Genomic DNA, 17,125 nt, shown 5'->3' on the forward strand with positions numbered 1-17,125 from the left:
TAATTGCCTCTAGCCTTGCCACTGGGGCAAAGGTCTCACCGTAGTCAATACCTTCTTGCTGACTGTAGCCCTGAGCTACAAGCCTTGCCTTGTTCCTGACTATGTTTCCCTGTTCATCCATCTTGTTCCTGAAGACCCATCTTGTTCCAATGGTCTTTTGACTCTTTGGATAAGGCACTAACTCCCATACATCGTTTCTTCTAAATTGATCGAGCTCCTCTTGCATTGCGATCATCCAGAATTCATCGTACTCAGCTTCAGCGAAATTCTTCGATTCTTGTACTGAGACGAAAGCAACATTGCTGAGGTACTTCCTGAGTTGATTCCTCGTCATCAGGGTATTCCCAGCAGAATCAAGGATTGCACTTTCTGAGTGCCCTCTTGGGATCCTTATCTCTTTAGGTAGATTTGTGTCTTGTGATGTCTGTGTTTCAACAATCTCTGCAGAAGTAGATGGGTCAGTAAAAGTAATCTTTGGTTCACTCTTACTCTTGGTCAGCCTCTTAGTGAATGACTCAGTAGCTGGTTCTGGGTCAGTGGTCGTTACTGAGTGTGGCTCATCTTCGGTCAGCGGCTGGTATCTACCTGCAGGGTCAGTTTCATCGAACTCTACATGTACTAACTCTTCTAAAACTTGAGTTCGCTTATTAAAAACTCTGTATGCTTTGCTGTTTGTTGAGTAGCCTAAAAAGATAGCCTCATCAGCTTTTGAATCAAACTTTGCTAAGTTATCTTTGGTATTTAAAATAAAACATCTACAGCCAAAGGCACGAAAGTATCCAATATTGGGCTTTCGTCCTTTCCAAAGTTCATAGGGGGTTTTCTTGAGTATAGGTCTAACTAGAGCCCTATTAAGAATAGAACATGCTGTGTTAACAGCCTCTCCCCAAAAATACTTTGGAAGCCTATGCTCATCCAGCATTGTCCTGGCTATTTCAATTAGAGTTCTGTTCTTCCTTTCTACAACCCCATTTTGCTGAGGTGTTCTAGGAGCAGAAAAATTGTGGTCAATGCCGCTGGCTTCACAGAATTCAACAAACTTTTGGTTCTTGAATTCTCCACCGTTATCGCTACGGATGTGAGCTAATTTTAGGTCTTTTTCATTTTCAATTTTTCTAACCAAATTCGAAAATGTCTCAAAGGTCTCATCCTTGCTGGTCAGCAAGATAACCCGTGTGTACCGAGAGAAGTCATCTACAATGACCAAGGAATATCTTCTTCCACCCAGACTCAGCGGCTGGACTGGACCAAAGAGATCCAAGTGTAGTAACTCTAACGGACGCTTAGTTGAGACAATATTTTTGCTATGAAAAGATTGTTTGGTTTGTTTTCCAGCTTGGCAAGCGTGGCATAATTGATCTTTTTGAAATTTAAGTTCAGGCAGTCCCTCAACCAATTGCTTTCTTGCTAGTTTGGCCAGGAGGTCCATGCTTACATGACCAAGTCTCCTGTGCCATAGCCAGGAATTTTCTTCCTTTGATACTAAGCACACAGTTTTTGAAAACTTTTTCTCTAAGTCTAGTATAAAGACATTATCTATCCGAGGGGCAGTTAAAATTAACTCATTTGTTTTATCCTCGTATAGTTTACATCCAGTAGCATCAAATATAACTTTTCTCCCATTGTCACATAGCCGAGCTACGCTGAGTAAGTTATATTTGAGTCCGCTGACTAGGGAGACAGATTCAATAGTGGGATTACCTCCGATGGTTCCTGACCCAACTATCTTACCCTTCTTGTTGTCTCCAAAACTTACGCTCCCTCCTCGTTTACGCTCAAACGTGATGAACTGAGTTTCATCACCCATCATATGCCTTGAGCATGCGCTGTCAATATACCACATATTTGACTTCTCGGCACATCTCAGGCTTACCTGCATTGTAACTAGTTACTTTTAGGTACCCAATTCTTTTTGGGTCCTGACTTGTTAGGTGCAACAGGTATAGCATCATATTTTATTTTATGGTGACATACATTGAAAGTATGGCCATTCTTTCCACAGAAGTCACAGCTGACCTTCTGTTTAGGATTTTTCACTGACTTGTCAGCACCCCAGTGCTGAGCGTGCCAGCACACCTTAGTGGTGTGTCCTTTCTTCCCACAAAAGTCACATTGGACTTTTCGCTAGGGATTCCATCTCTGCTGAGTACCTTGGTACTGAGTTCTCAGAGGAAAGTTATTTTTATTTGGAACCTTTAGTTGGTTCTGGATGGTTGTGACGTCCTTTCTCAGTTTCTTTGAAACTGACTGCACCTCAGAGACAGACTCAACAATGATTTTCATATTATCATGCAGAGTTGAATTGTCCTGAAGAAGGAATCTGAGGTCACTCATTTTGACCTCTTCCACTTCGTCACAGCGCCTGCTGAGTGCTATAACTTTCTTATTACACTTTTTGACAAGTGTGTAGAGATCACTCAGGGCATTAACCATATCGTTTCTGAGCCAGGGAAGAGAAATTACCTCATTTGATTGCTCCTCATCATCTGATGCGATGGATGGGTCAGCAGGCTCAGAGACGCATGGCTCAGCAAGTTCGTCAGCCATGAAGCATATCTTCGCTGACTCGGTGGCCTCAGTTTCTGTTGATGAAGATTCATCACTGTCACTCCATATAGCCACCATTGCCTTTTTACCGCTCTTATTGTCTTTCCTCAGTGTAGGACAGCTTGACTTTATGTGGCCAGTCTGATGGCACTCAAAGCATGTAATGGGCTTTGAGTTATCCTTTTTTTATTTGCTGTCGCTTGAGTCAGCTTTATACTTATCAAATTTTATGTAAGGCTTTTTAGAATATTTGTCGTTCTTCCTGAATAGCCTTTTCATCTTCCTTGTGAAAATGGCCATCTCCTCATCATCAGTTGAGCTCCCGTCAGTGGAGTCAGCTTTCATGACAAGTGACTTCTGCTTCTTGTCTTCAGATTTTTCCTTCACCTCAAAGTTTTTCATGGATATCTCATGGGTCAGCAACGAACCGATGAGTTTGTCATATTTGTAGGTGGTTAAATCCTGAGCTTCCTCAACTGCTGTCTTCTTTGTTTTCCAATCTTTAGGAAGACTCCTGAGTATCTTTTTGACTTGTTCTTCCTCAGTGAAGATTTTCCCAAGTCTCTTGAGCTCATTAATGATGTTGGTGAACCTTGCATTCATGTCTGAAATGCCCTCATCATTGTTCATCTCGAACAGCTCGTACAGTCTCATCTGCTGATTCACCTTGGATTCCTTTACTTTATTTGTTCCCTCGTAGGTGACTTCCAGCTTTTTCCAGATCTTTTGCGCCGACTCACAACCTGAGATTTTGTTATATTCTGCAGCATCGAGCGCACAGTGAAGCATATTGATAGCCGAAGCATGGTTTTGGAGCTTCTTTAGATCATCCTCCGTCCATTTGGCCTCAGCTTTTACAACTGTTAGGCCAGCCACAACTTCGACAGGTACAAACGGGCCTTGGACTATAGATAGCCAGGCACTCATGTTTGTAGCCTGAATGAAATTCTTCATCCTATTCTTCCAGAAGGTATAGTTTGACCCGAAGAATAGGGGAGGCCTAGTAATGGACAGCCCCTCAGGCAGTATCTGAGTTGTTTGGTTTCCAGGGAGAAACCGAGTGCTGTTTTCGCCCATGGTAGGGATCAGCTCAAGGTTGTTAAACCTTTAGCAGTGAGCTTTTAGGCTCTGATACCACTTGTTGGTCCCTTGTAAGGTTGCAAGTATAGTTCCAAGGGGGGGTTAGGAACTATTTAAACTTTTTCCAACTAGGGCAGACACCTTAAGGAACTTCACATACCTAGAGTAGTGGTTTCTTTTTCTTCCTCGTGTGTGCTTGTTTTTGGTACATTGGATGACTCGCCCTTTTCACTCATTATGTACCGAATTGATATAGCCTTGACATTCCTTAAGAGGATGGCGAGTACATTCTCTTTACAGTTATCCTTAATCTTGGTTGTTAGAGTTCTGTTACTTTTGGCAGAGACCAAGCTAGCCAGATGGTGCATTTGTGTCTCTAGCCCTTTTATTAAAGTTGTGTTTGTTGCATGAATTGTGCCATGATTTCCTCCATCGAGGGTTTCTTTTCTTACTGCACAAGATATGATGGTGGGAATTTGATAAAATCAGGAAACACATTTCTCATTTCTCAGTAAATGCAGGAGCCCAGAAATGGCATTGCTTGGGAATTTGATAAGACAAAAGAGAGAAATATATCTGAGGAATAATTTGAAAATAGTGCAAATCACCACCAATAATTCGGAAAGGCTTACCTTCTTTCAAGAACATGTCATCCTCAATCTCAAAGCTTCGATTTTTAGCCTGAGGCATGCGAGTGAATTACTTTGAAAGAAAGCAAAAATTCTAGAGAGAATTACTCTGATGAAAACCTTTCTATGTCGATGTAAATGAGAATTAGAAGAGGATAAAGAATGGAGAGGAGCAAAGACAGGAACGAAGAGACCAAATGTTGTTAGAGATATGACGATTTGGGGCCTCTCTTTCACGCCATTATTACTACCAATTTGGATATCAGAATCATTATTTAAGGAATTAACACACTGCATGATTAACAGTAGGCCTCTATCTAAACTAGAGCAGAGATTCATTAGCTAAGATGCAAACTAATCAAATAGAAAACACAAAACGTGTAGTATAATTGTTGGTAATGTTTCATTAATTATTTGAATTTAGGAGAAGTTATTCAGTTATTGCTTATGTTTAGGAGAAGTTCTGGATGTCAGTTGTAACTGATGTTTGTAATTCTGTATAAATTTCCTGAAGTTCAATAGAAGTTCAGTGTTGGTTCCAAATTCTTTAGTGTTGGATCCAAACTCTTAAATGTTAATTACTACAAAATGGTATCAGAGTAAATTATCTTGAGGGATCTGTGAGAATGGAAGCAGATGCAGTATCCTTTAATCATGTGGCTGCACAAGTTTTTGATGGCCATAGTTAGCAAGCTTGGGATACTTTGAAGGGTCTCTATCATGGCAATGATAGAACAACAAGAAAAGGAGACTCTACAAGAGTTTTCTGATAAACTGATAAACTGTGATAAATAAAAGGTTTGGGCATATTCAAAAGAATTGTAGAACCAAGTCTGAAGAAAGTGTCAAGTTGACACATGTTGCCGAAGAAGAAGAAGAAACATTGTTTTGAAATTGGTGAGATGTGCACCAATATGAAGAATTTGAAGAGAAACTACTGCAATTCAAATATGAAGCATTTGGAGAGAAGTGCTCCAATTCAAATATGAAGCATTTGGAGAGAAGTGCTCCAATTCTAATATGAAGCATTTGGAGAGAAAGTGCTCCAATTCAAATATAAAGCATTTGGAGAAAGTGCTCCAATTCAAATATGAAGCATTTGGAGAAAGTGCTCCAATTCAAATATGAAGCATTTGGAGAGAAGTGCTCCAATTCTAATATGAAGCATTTGGAGAGAAGTGCTCCAATTCTACAATGGTGATGGGAAGTACATCATCAAAACAAATTTTGCATCAAGAGGTCCAATTCTAGAATGGTGATGGGAAAGTACATCATCAAAATAAACTTTGAAACAAGTTGGGTGTTTGTAAATACTAAGGCAATGAGGAATTTGTTGGAAATATGCATTAGTTAATTTATTAGCAGATAATGTTTCATTAATTATTTGAATTTAGGAGAAGTTATTCAGTTATTGCTTTAGTTCAGGAGAAGTTTTGGAAGTCAGTTGTAACTGATGTTTGTAATTCTGTATAAATTTCCTGAAGTTCAGTAGAAGTTCAGTGTTGGTTCCAAACTCTTTAGTGTTGGATCCAAACTCTTAAATGTTAATTACTACAATGATAAATTAACAATGCTTGTAGGATGAATAATTTTGAGTTTCTAGAGAAACCCAATGGACAATCACATTCCCATCAATTAGTTCATGTCAGCATGACCTAATGATAGGGATAAATCACATATATCAATTAGGAGCAAGTGGACTTTATTGTATCAAGTAGTAAAAGTTCCAAAGAATTGTATCAAATCCTACAGAGACTAGTACTTAATGCCTTATTCGTACTCAAATTTTATATCATCTAAGGATTGAATTAAGTGTTTTGATTTTGTAACCTTAACTATGAATAAAACAATTAAACTACCAAAGCAATCAAACAATTAATATGTTTAAATGTATGAATGGACGACTAGGATTTAGGATCTGATCCTCATAAAATATATAGCATTTAATAGGACAAATGTATCCTATCGCAACCAGTAATATTGTTCTAAGCACGAGATCGAACCACAAATACTATTTGTTACAACTAGTAAATCTACCTAGAATGATCTAATTGTTTAGAGGGTTGGATAAAGATTTGGGTTTGTGAATAACTAATTAACTAATTAAAAGCAATAAAGATACAAAATAAAGTGAACAATTGATAGGGTAGAAGGTGAATTAATGGATGACACAATCTAGGCTGAGGAATCCTTTGATTAAATCCTATGTATGTGTTTAGGGAGTTCAGATTTATTTTTTTACCAATGATTGAAGGTAATTGTCCCAAGTGAAAGAGTAATTTGATTGACATATGAACCTTAATCAATAAATTATAACTCGAATTCAAGCAAATTCAATTTTATTTAAAATACAAGGAACATATCTCGAATAAAATTCATAATATGTTAAAATTATACCTTAATTCTATTAAGTCGCATTTTGAATATAATTCGATGTTTTTACCGATTTATACCGAAATATGACAAATTAGCCTTAATAGCACAATTTTTCCCTAATAAATTATTTTCAAGATAATACCATATATATTCTGGATAATTCATGAATCGTTCAAAATTTCATTGAAATTTATTAAAAATTTAAAAGTTGGTCTGCATAAAAATGGGTATTTACAAAAGTTGTCAAACATCAAGTTCTATCAAGGTATGTGATACGAGAAGTTATGCATTATTAGATGTACTGTTTTATTGTGTGCAGGTTTGGCCTTGTGTTTAAACAACATACATCAAACAAAGAAGGCGGAAGCATGCGGTGATCAAGTGCGTGAGCTACTATGTGCCTAAGAGCTGCAGATTTCACATACAAGCTAGTCCTAAAATTCAGAAATGTAAGGCAAGAAGATGGAAGCCTAGAAAAGCAAGGTTCGAATCAAATCTTGATCAAATGAGGTTCGAGTTTCTTGCAAATCAAGGTATCAGTTAAGAGCAGGGGCGGAGCCAGGGGGTAGGGGAGGGTCTCCCGACCCTCCGGCTCCGCCAGAAACCCCTTAATAGGGATTTTAAACAATAACTCGAACTAGAGACCGCCATGGCTGGAGCCCCTCCAACCATGGCGGCTGAAGAAGAAGACACAAAAGTGTCTTCTTCTTCACAGATGGGAAGGGCATTTTCGCCCTTCCCATCTATTTTTTTAACCCTAAAACAGCCCAAAACGATGTCGTTTTGGGCTGTAGAGGGTTAAAAAAATAAAAAGATGGAAAGGGCAAAAATGCCCTTCCCATCTCTTTATTTTACAATTCTGCTTTATCTTTTCTAAAGGATTTTCGGCCATCCCTAGACATAGTGCTTTCTCTTTTCTTTTCATTTTGGGGAGATGTCTGACAAAGAAAGAGAGAAATAGTGAGAGTGGTAATTTTTCCAAATTGGTCCCTCTTTATTTATAAATTTCAATTGATCAATCATTTCAATCTCATTCAACTTCTAATTTCAAAGTAAGTTTTTTGTTTTTTGTTTTTTATTCTTTATTTTATTTGTAGTAGATTTAGTTTCATGATTTAAATTAGAGATTGTTAAATTGAGGTTATTTTTTGTGAAATTTCTAGTTTAAGGGACTGTGACTATTAATATGTTGTTTGTTTGCTTAGATAATCTTTAGTTAAGATTTCTAATTTAAGATTTAATATAAGATTTCTAATTTAGGGATTAATTTAGAATTTCTAATTTAGGGATTTCAAATTTAGAGTTTATTTAAGATTTCTAATTTAGGGATTTTAGGCATTTTAGTTTTAGGGATTCTAATTAGTGAATTCAATTGAATTGAATTAGTGAATTGAATTTGTGATATTTAGGGATTTTAGGTATTTTAGTTTTAAAGTTTAGGGATTTGGATTGAATTGAATTGGATTGGTGAATCCAATTGAATTGAATTGGATTCAATTGGTGAATTGAATTGAATTGGTGATATTTAGGGATTTTAGTTTTATGGATAAATTTAAATAGAATCCTATTAGTTTAGGTATTTTTAGATTTTAGCTTAATCAATTAGTACTAGTGAACAGTAAACATACCGAAAAAAAATCCAAAACAACTTTTATATATAACTACATTTACAGTAGGAATCAAATTCTTGAATCTTCGTACGAATTTTTTTTTACGTACAGTGGAGCCCCTCCGGAGTTTGAGAGAATTGCAGTGGGTGGACCAGAAGTTAAGAGCCCCAGTAATCACGGTGTGGTTAAGGCGGAACTCATGGCATGACAGCCAAAATAAGAAGCCTGAAGAAGAAATTAAGAGAAATTTAATTGATTTTTCAAGTTAATTCAAGGAAAAGTTGATTCAATGGTGCAGTTTTTACATTCTTCAAGCATAATCGCTGTCTGAGGTAGGAGGAAGGATCAATGAGATGAGAATAGTCAGTATTAACTGCAAATTTATTCAGACACGGAGGGCAAAAGCTCAGGTATGCGTTTCTTACTTTTTTTTTAAAAAAGAAAGAGAATGCAAACAATGTAAACCGAATCTGCCTAAAAGAAAAGAAAAGAAACCAAAATAAATAAATAAGGCAGATAAAAGATATTCGGTGTAAAAAAGAAAAGAAAATATAAAATAGCCCCCTAAACTTATATAAAATATTCAGTTAGCCCCCTAAACTTGTACAAAATGTAATCAATTGATCACTCGATCAACAAAAAAGTAAATTAAATGCAGAAGATGTATTGTACGCGTTCAAACGAAAAAGTAAAACAACCAAAATTGAGGTATGCGGTTTTAATATTAGAGAAAAAAGTTTTATGGTTGAGCAAGTAATAACTTTATTTTTAATCTATTTTTGAATTATGTAATAACATTCTAATATGCGTGTAATACATCTTCCGCATTTAACTTACTCTTTTGCGACCGAGTGATCTTTTGATTAAATTTTGTGCAAGTTCAGGGGGCTAACTGAACATTTTATACAAGTTTAAGGGGTTATCGGGATATTTTAAAAGTTCAGGGAACCAATCAAGTTTTTTTGGACAAGTTCAGGTACAAATTATATATTAAGCCTTAATATAAATATACAAGCCTAAATAATGTAAAACTGTTAAATATTAGTAATATGATTATCTTTTCTAAAAAAATGATTACCAGGGTAACCCTTTAATTTAGTTAAGTTGGGTTTAAGTTGTATATTGAGTTTTAATTCAAGCCTTTGTGATTTTCATTAGGTTCAAAAAGCCCAATTTCAATTCTCCAATGGGCCGAATTAGTTTAGGGAAGTTCGGGTCAATTTCATTTTCCTTTTTAGACAAATTAGGATTTCTTTTCACAAATAGACCTTTAATTTCATAGGATTTATTCAATTGAATTTTATGGGATAATAGCTAGAATTAGGAAAGTTAGGGGGTAAATAAAAAACTTTCTCTTATTACGTAATTCCATTACATAAAAGAGATGGGTGGTAATTGTTGGGGGTAAATGTAATTTTTACATTTATTTACATTTTTACCATAGGTTATAATTATAACCTAAGTTTGCTAATTTTTACATTTATTCGTATTCAAATCATAGGTTATAATTATAACTTACAGTTTGTCATTTTTATTATTTTGGTGTAAAAAATAAAGGAAATAAAAAGAAAAATAAAAGAATACAAAAATAAAAGAAATAAAAAGAAAAATAACAGAATACAAAGATAAAAGAAATAAAAAAATAAAAAAGAAAAAAGAAATAGTCAAAAGAAGAGAAGAATGTGAGTTAGTGGGTGACAAAGTGGGAAAATGCATTAAACTAACTTCTAAGTGCAGGAAACCCGAAATAGGTCACTGGTCACTTTTGATTAAATTATTCGGGGAGCTAAACGTTCAAGAACTTCAGAAGTGAGTTCGGATCCAGAAAATAGACGTCCCCACCTTTCTGGATCCATCTTCAGCAGCACCACAGGACGAGCACAGAGAGAGAGCATGAATTTTACCAAGTCAGCTGCAGAAACACAATAGAATTTCGGGTCAAACTTCACAAGCCAAGTTGAGGCCAAAAAATAAGGAAGCGCTACTCCATTTTATGCAAAGTGAAAGCATGGCATGAGTAGTGGGTAAGTGTGTGATTCGTGGGTGCAAATCCTTCCTATAAATAACATTTCTTCCTCTTCATTCAAGCCCCCCCAACCAACAACCAATTAATCAATACAAAACAAAAATCAAAACCAAAATAATCAATCAAATACAATAATACACAACACACAACACACATCAACCCAATTATCAGATATATTCAGTCTATTCATATCTTTCTACCCGAATTCAGTCCAATTTCATTCCTAAGTACAATTCTCAAGCTCCCGAGCCAATTCCGATCATTAATCCTTGATTCTTATCATCAATTCTAGCTACAATTGCTATAATCTCAAGCCTTTGTTCATCAATTTGAACATCAATTTACAACATCCCCCTATTTTGTTAGATTTTAGCCACTAAAATCGTCCCTCTCGGTCCCTGATTTGGTATAATTTGCTCTTTTTCGACCAAACACAAACCCTATTCGTTTTCCTGCTCAAACTCACATCCAAAAACTCAATTTCCTAGTCAAAACATCAATCTTATCACAGTAATCCCAATTTCCAAATATTCAAGCTCAATCGATTGGCACCACTAAACACGCATCTTACTCAAGTCAAGCATCGGTCTCGGGATAACGACCTCAGACAGACAAAATGTATCAACGCGACGCTTCGATGCAACGGCTCACCGCTTCGGTTAATTCATTTCAATTGTTCATTTCAATTTCAATTACAATCATATTTTTTAACATTGTGGATATTAAATTTTCTATTTGTCTTGGCTGTAATTATTGCTATTCGGTTTATTGTAACCCAAAACTCTTATTTAAAGTAAATATAAAGAAAAAATTCCAAAATTCTTGTGTTTGGTTTATCATTCTTACATTTTTAATTACTGAAAACTATTGGTCCAATTCTAGTTAAAGTTGTGTTGACGGCAACTAGGAATCCAGGGGAACATTTTCACAATCCTTGCTTTTTCCGGACAATTGTTTGATCATTAGTCAGTTATCCATTAGACACATGCACATATCTATAAAAACTGTTTTCTTAACAGTAGGTTGAGAACTTAATTCTCTGGCACGCCCGCATTTTCCCGCACAAGTCAAGGTTGTAAAGGGAATATTTTTGTTACTAAAAAATATCGTTAACAATGACAATGAATATTTTGTTTATCATAAGATGATCTTCATGACGTTTGCTATCGTCAATAAAAGTGTACATTTAATGACAATATGATTGTCCCTAATTAATACTCTTAAGTGACAAATTAGATTTTAACGTGTTAAAAATTATGACAAATATAACGTCATTTAAATTTTTCAATTTCAGTCTTATATAGATATTCACCACATTAACTGTATTTTTTTTATGACGAAATATAAATTTGTCAGTTAAATATATACTTTCTCTGACGATATTAAAACTTAAGTGACGATAGATACAACGTTAATAAAATTCTATAATTTTGATATTGTATTGAAATTCGTCACTTTAACTATATATTTAGATGACAAATGATGAATGGTGTCATTTAAATGTTTAGTATTCATGACGAAATAAAGTTTAATGTGACAAAATATTATAATAATAGTGATAAAATGAGCGTCACTAATACAAATCAATATAGTGACACATGTTCTTGTTCATCATATAAAAGTAAATTGTCAATGACAAAAGAAAAAAAAATCGTGATATATATATAATACGACGCTCATACCGTGACGATCACTGTGACAATCAATTTTCGTCAGCTATTACATATTATGAAGAAAAAATATTATTTCATGACAATTTATGTGCGTCATAAAATATCAAATTTCTTGTAGAAATAAAAAAACCATTGATGACTAAGGAGAATCAAATTATGATCTTCTAGTTTCAACAGATGCACAAGTTACGACCAGCCTATCTTTAGCTTTTGATAGCCACACTAGAAAGTAATATGGTAAAGGAAGAGAATCAATAGTATAATTTCTCTATTAAAAAGAATATAAACAATTTACATCGATAAAATTATGTTTATAATAATTAACATATAGAAGAGATTTTCAAGGTTGTGTAGGGGCTTCGAGACGAATATAGTCATACATGACACCGTACAATGGGCCATTATCTCTGGTTTGACTTAGAAAGATAGTATTACTTCCTACAACAAGATTATTACACGGCACATTTATGCTATACAACCAATACATCCCATGAATTCCATGTCTTGCTATTGCATTATCTTTCCCTATCAATCCCGTCGTAAAAAGAGGCTTTACAGCATTCTGGTTGTTGAATCGAACCTAATCAGTAAACAAAACAAACACAATATTTCTGTTAGTACCTCTAACAATGCGTTGTTACATTTATTATTATAAAAAGAAATTTAAAATCCTAATTGGCTTTGAAATAAAATATTATATACTTGAATTTCAGACATGGCAGCTGATGCCAAGGCCAACTGAAGAGTGTAATTCCCAGTCTGTTGAACAACTTGAAGTGGAAATACGATCTGCCATGTCGTTGGTTCATATGTATCTTTTCCTTTTTTCCTAGAAATGAACCAACACACATATATATAATTAGAACCAGCCCTAAAAAAGTTTAATCTATGTTGAACGGACAAATAAACATTATTTCTAAAACATAACCTTCACAATGTGTCTCCAAACGAAAATGGACATAAACATGGACACGAAAAGCAAAAATGCTACTAAAGAGTAATATATGTGCTAATATGGAGTTTAATCCAAGGATATGAACAAGTGAAACAATTAATTAATATACCTTATAACATGGGCGAAGAACCAATCTTTAGTGTAATTACAGACACCAATATTATAAACAAGATCATTTTTTGGATATAAATCAGTATATCTTTCCCACAATCCGTACTGCCTATATCTGTTCAACAGAAGGATTAGTAATTAAACAATGTTATTATGGCAAATAATTTTAGTAGACGAGTCGTAATTAATTACTTGTCTGTTGGATGATTAGTATATAGTTTGTTCATCAGTGTTGGGCTGGTGTCAGGCACATAGAATTCAGCAGCAGAACGGTCAGGAATTCCAATGCTCCACAAAGTTGGACCATTTCTTGGAGGAACATATACAAGTGAACCTAATGTTGTTGTATTTCCTGGTGTAATGGTGATATCACAATTATGCTTGAAATCTCCAATTACACCAGGAACCCAAGCGTACAAACTATAGGTCCCAGGTCGAACATTTTTAATCACGAAATTGCCTTTACTATCAGATCGAGTCCAAAATTGGTAGCCCTAAAACAACATTGATAACCCAATTATGTAAATAATTTCACCAAAAGCTTAAGCCAAAGAATATATTTTATTATAATCACTCATAAGATTATATACCTTAGCTTCGAATTGCCAAGAGCCCGGAAAACCCGGTGCAGCTAGTCCGACATAAGCACAATCAGCATACACCGGTGACTTCTCACTCGCATATTTATCTCCAACTGTTAGCTGACCCATAACAGTCCCTCTTTGATTAGAGGAAGGAAAATCTGGAGATTGAATAAAATCGTATGGCCAACTTTTCTCTTCTTTTAACATCTATATATACAAAAAAAAAGTAAGATAATGTTTTTATAATGATATTTATACCGAATGAGGAGGGTTGCGGTAGGTTTGTGGCGGCCAGCGTAAAACTTAGCCACATCTTATGACATGAACCAAGATATATGCTTCATGTTAGCCGACCCCGAATCATTTCGGGACTAAGGCTTTGTTGTTGTTGTTATTTACAACGAATGTGTAGTGTATTGACAGATACCTGTGCTTTAGCATCGTTCCAATGCGCTAGAGGATCGTTCGTTGGGGAAATAGAATTAAGATATACGAAAACAGGACCCATAACTTTCTTCCATGCTTCTCCATTTCGGTATGATGTATTAAAGTCCTTCCCGACATAATGGATGCTTGTAAACATCTGCATTTTAATTATATTATTAATGTATCTCATTCACATGGAACCCCGATAAAATTAGCTACCAGACATTAAATTATAGGTTTGACGCATGAATGAATGGATATAAAAGTTACGAACGTTCATGCAAATGGGGCCACAATGGGAGGTAAGGTCTTGTCTGACGGGTCCACCAGCATGGAATTCGTGGGAGGGAGAAATCATCCAAAAGCCAACGGGTGGATCATTTGATATCCACCCATGTACTTGGTTATGCTGGTTCTCTAGTGAATATTGGTACTTGTCATCTACCTGCAATATTATCACAATATATATTCATTATATTAAACTAAAATACCACTAATTCTAATAACATATATTAAGTTTTACCATTTTTATAAGTAGCTAGAAGTTAATATTTTAATAGTATTACCTCTCCTTTGAATTTTGGATCGATTGGATTAGTCAAGAGAACAGCTTCAGGATATGCAAGTGGCTGACCGGTGGTACGGTCTTCCGGCATCGGCATCATCCGTTGCTTATCATCTGACACCGCCATGAAGTGAAACCTGTACATAATTGCATTTTTTTTATTATCTTAATGCATACCTAATTATTTACAAATTAATTTAGGTAATTTAATACGATTTTCCATAATTACTTCTCTTTTTGGAGCTTAAACACAACTCTAATTTGATCAATGTCAACATCAGGCCATCCTTTTAAACGTTCCAATATTGTATACATATACAAACCTGGACTTCCACACCTCACTATATACCTGCATCAATTGAAATTTCATTAATATCATTAATTTGTGCCTTAATCATAGTATTACAAAATATACATTAATTATTTTAGTAAAACTGACCTCTTGTCTACATTTAGAGGAACCGCGGATTTATCCTTTGGATCCCATTTTTTGGAGAATGAAATCTCTACCTGTTGCTCATCTTCCTTTATGATTTTAAAATCAGTGGTTTGTACCCTTAAGGAAAGAATAATTTAATTACAATTTCATCAGACATAATCAATTTATCTATCATGAAAATAATAATTAAATAATTTATATGTCATATGGGTTAAATTACTTGTCAAATATGTCAGACCCTCCAGGTGTACTCCAAACCACATCCCAATATCTGCACATAAAAAAATATTGTGTAATGTAGTTAGAATTATATTTCAAAGAAAAACATATAAAATGTGATTTATCTAATTAGTTATTGATATATGTAAACAAATTCTAAAAAAATAAAAATTGAATCAACATTATCGTTTACATAGTACTAAATTAAATATGTTTAAATATGTACCCTCTATCATCTTCTTCATGTTTTATTTCAAGTACATTATCGATTTTGTTGTACTTAATTCCAATGACATCACCACCAGGAGAAGCAAAAGTGACTTCAACAAGTCCATTATCAATCACAACCTGATACAAAACATTAAAAAATATTTAAGAAAGTAACCAGAAAATATATTTAAGATAAAAAATATTACTTCTTACACTACATTATATCTGTCATTTTTTTTTATTTCAATACAGAAAAGTATAAAAATACACCCTTGTAATTTCATTGAGTAGATGTATGTGATATTTTTTTACAAAATTAGAAACCAAGATAAGAAGAGATATAAGATAAGTAATGATTACTCGTTGTTGATCCTTTAGTACGTGAACTTGAACCCCGGTAGGAGAACTACTATTGGTCGTCCTTGAAACATTACTACAAAAAATTTCCAAAAATATGATATTAAATTTCTCATCAGGTAAGTAAAATTTAGGATAGGTGGATTTATGAAGTGTAATATCAACAAAAAGGAGAAGAAACAGAAAATGTTCAAACGGGCAGAGATAATAATAAGAATTATTTTTGGGCTTTAACTATCAACTTAAATTTTTAATTCAATTGGTTCTTTAACACAAACAAGATTTATCTTCTTTGTCCATGCTGTGAAATTCTTCTCATATCATAGACGGCGAAAAAAATATTCGGTACGATAGTGTCCTAAAGTCAAGGATATCCCATGCATATATAAGCTGACAATACATTCAAGGTTCATCAATAATAATTAAAAAAACTACATAATTTTATATTCAATGATCAGGGAAGAACCTCAATTCGGTCTGGACAGAAGAGGCAATGAAGAAAGAGAAGCAAAAAAAGATTATAAGAACACACATCTTTTTCTTTTGTTTTGTTTCCTTTCTGTGAGAATAAAACACAAAATAAAAAAAAAGATTAAAAAGGTAAAATAAAATTGTAAGTTGCGTTGGAACATGATAGAAACCACAAAAAAAATTACTTAAAATAATACAATTAGTTAACAGAAAACAAGAGACATACATTTCTTGTTACCAATGTATGACAAAACAAAGGTGGATTTGAAACCATAAGTAAGTTTTTTGTTGGAAAAGACAAAATAACAAAGGTTAAGTTACAAAATATGACGTCCCATTTTTCATATTCATTTATATGTCTTCCACTCGATATTTGACAAGTAGTATATTTATTTTACTTTAATCGTATTAACTTTGGTTAAAGTATGATCATTATGACGCGTGTTAGAAATAGAATGGGAACACCATATTTTTTTTCCTGAAACTTATAAGTGTTTGAATAATACATGATAAAAGTTCTAAAAGTGAGAGCTATTTTTGTCTAGAAAAATTTAATAAGTTATTTTGAAATTTACTTACAAGTTAAGGAGTATTTTTTATTTAGAAAAAAATTAATGTCAGTTTTACTGCCCCTAAACAATGCTTTTAGGTGGTAGACATTAGGTCATTTTAGAAAGTGAACTGATTCTCCTTGTATTTGTCATTAACCATAACCTAGGAATTTATACATAACTAAAGATATCTCTTTTTTTATATAACAAGAAGTTTTACATAAATAGGAAACTAAAATAAGAAAGTGAATAAGCTAAGAAATGAAAGAAAATAAATCAGACAAAATAGGAAAAAC

General features: G+C 34.1%; 1 protein-coding gene across 1 annotated transcript; it reads right to left on the minus strand.

Moving 5' to 3' along the window:
- Window positions 1-12,281: 12,281 nt before the first annotated feature.
- On the minus strand, window positions 12,282-15,582 carry LOC136219724 (probable rhamnogalacturonate lyase B). The gene is made up of 12 exons (XM_066007222.1): window positions 15,467-15,582; window positions 15,242-15,292; window positions 15,022-15,138; window positions 14,812-14,931; window positions 14,584-14,719; window positions 14,292-14,462; window positions 14,019-14,174; window positions 13,598-13,798; window positions 13,200-13,501; window positions 13,006-13,122; window positions 12,644-12,770; window positions 12,282-12,521 (listed from the first exon to the last, which is right to left on the minus strand). The coding sequence occupies exons 4-12, from the start codon at window positions 14,895-14,897 to the stop codon at window positions 12,282-12,284; spliced, it is 1,536 nt and encodes a 511-aa protein (XP_065863294.1). The 5' UTR covers window positions 14,898-14,931; window positions 15,022-15,138; window positions 15,242-15,292; window positions 15,467-15,582.
- Window positions 15,583-17,125: the final 1,543 nt, after the last annotated feature.

The sequence above is a fragment of the Euphorbia lathyris genome, chromosome 1 (genome assembly GCF_963576675.1).
Source record: "Euphorbia lathyris chromosome 1, ddEupLath1.1, whole genome shotgun sequence".
NCBI lineage: Eukaryota > Viridiplantae > Streptophyta > Magnoliopsida > Malpighiales > Euphorbiaceae > Euphorbia > Euphorbia lathyris.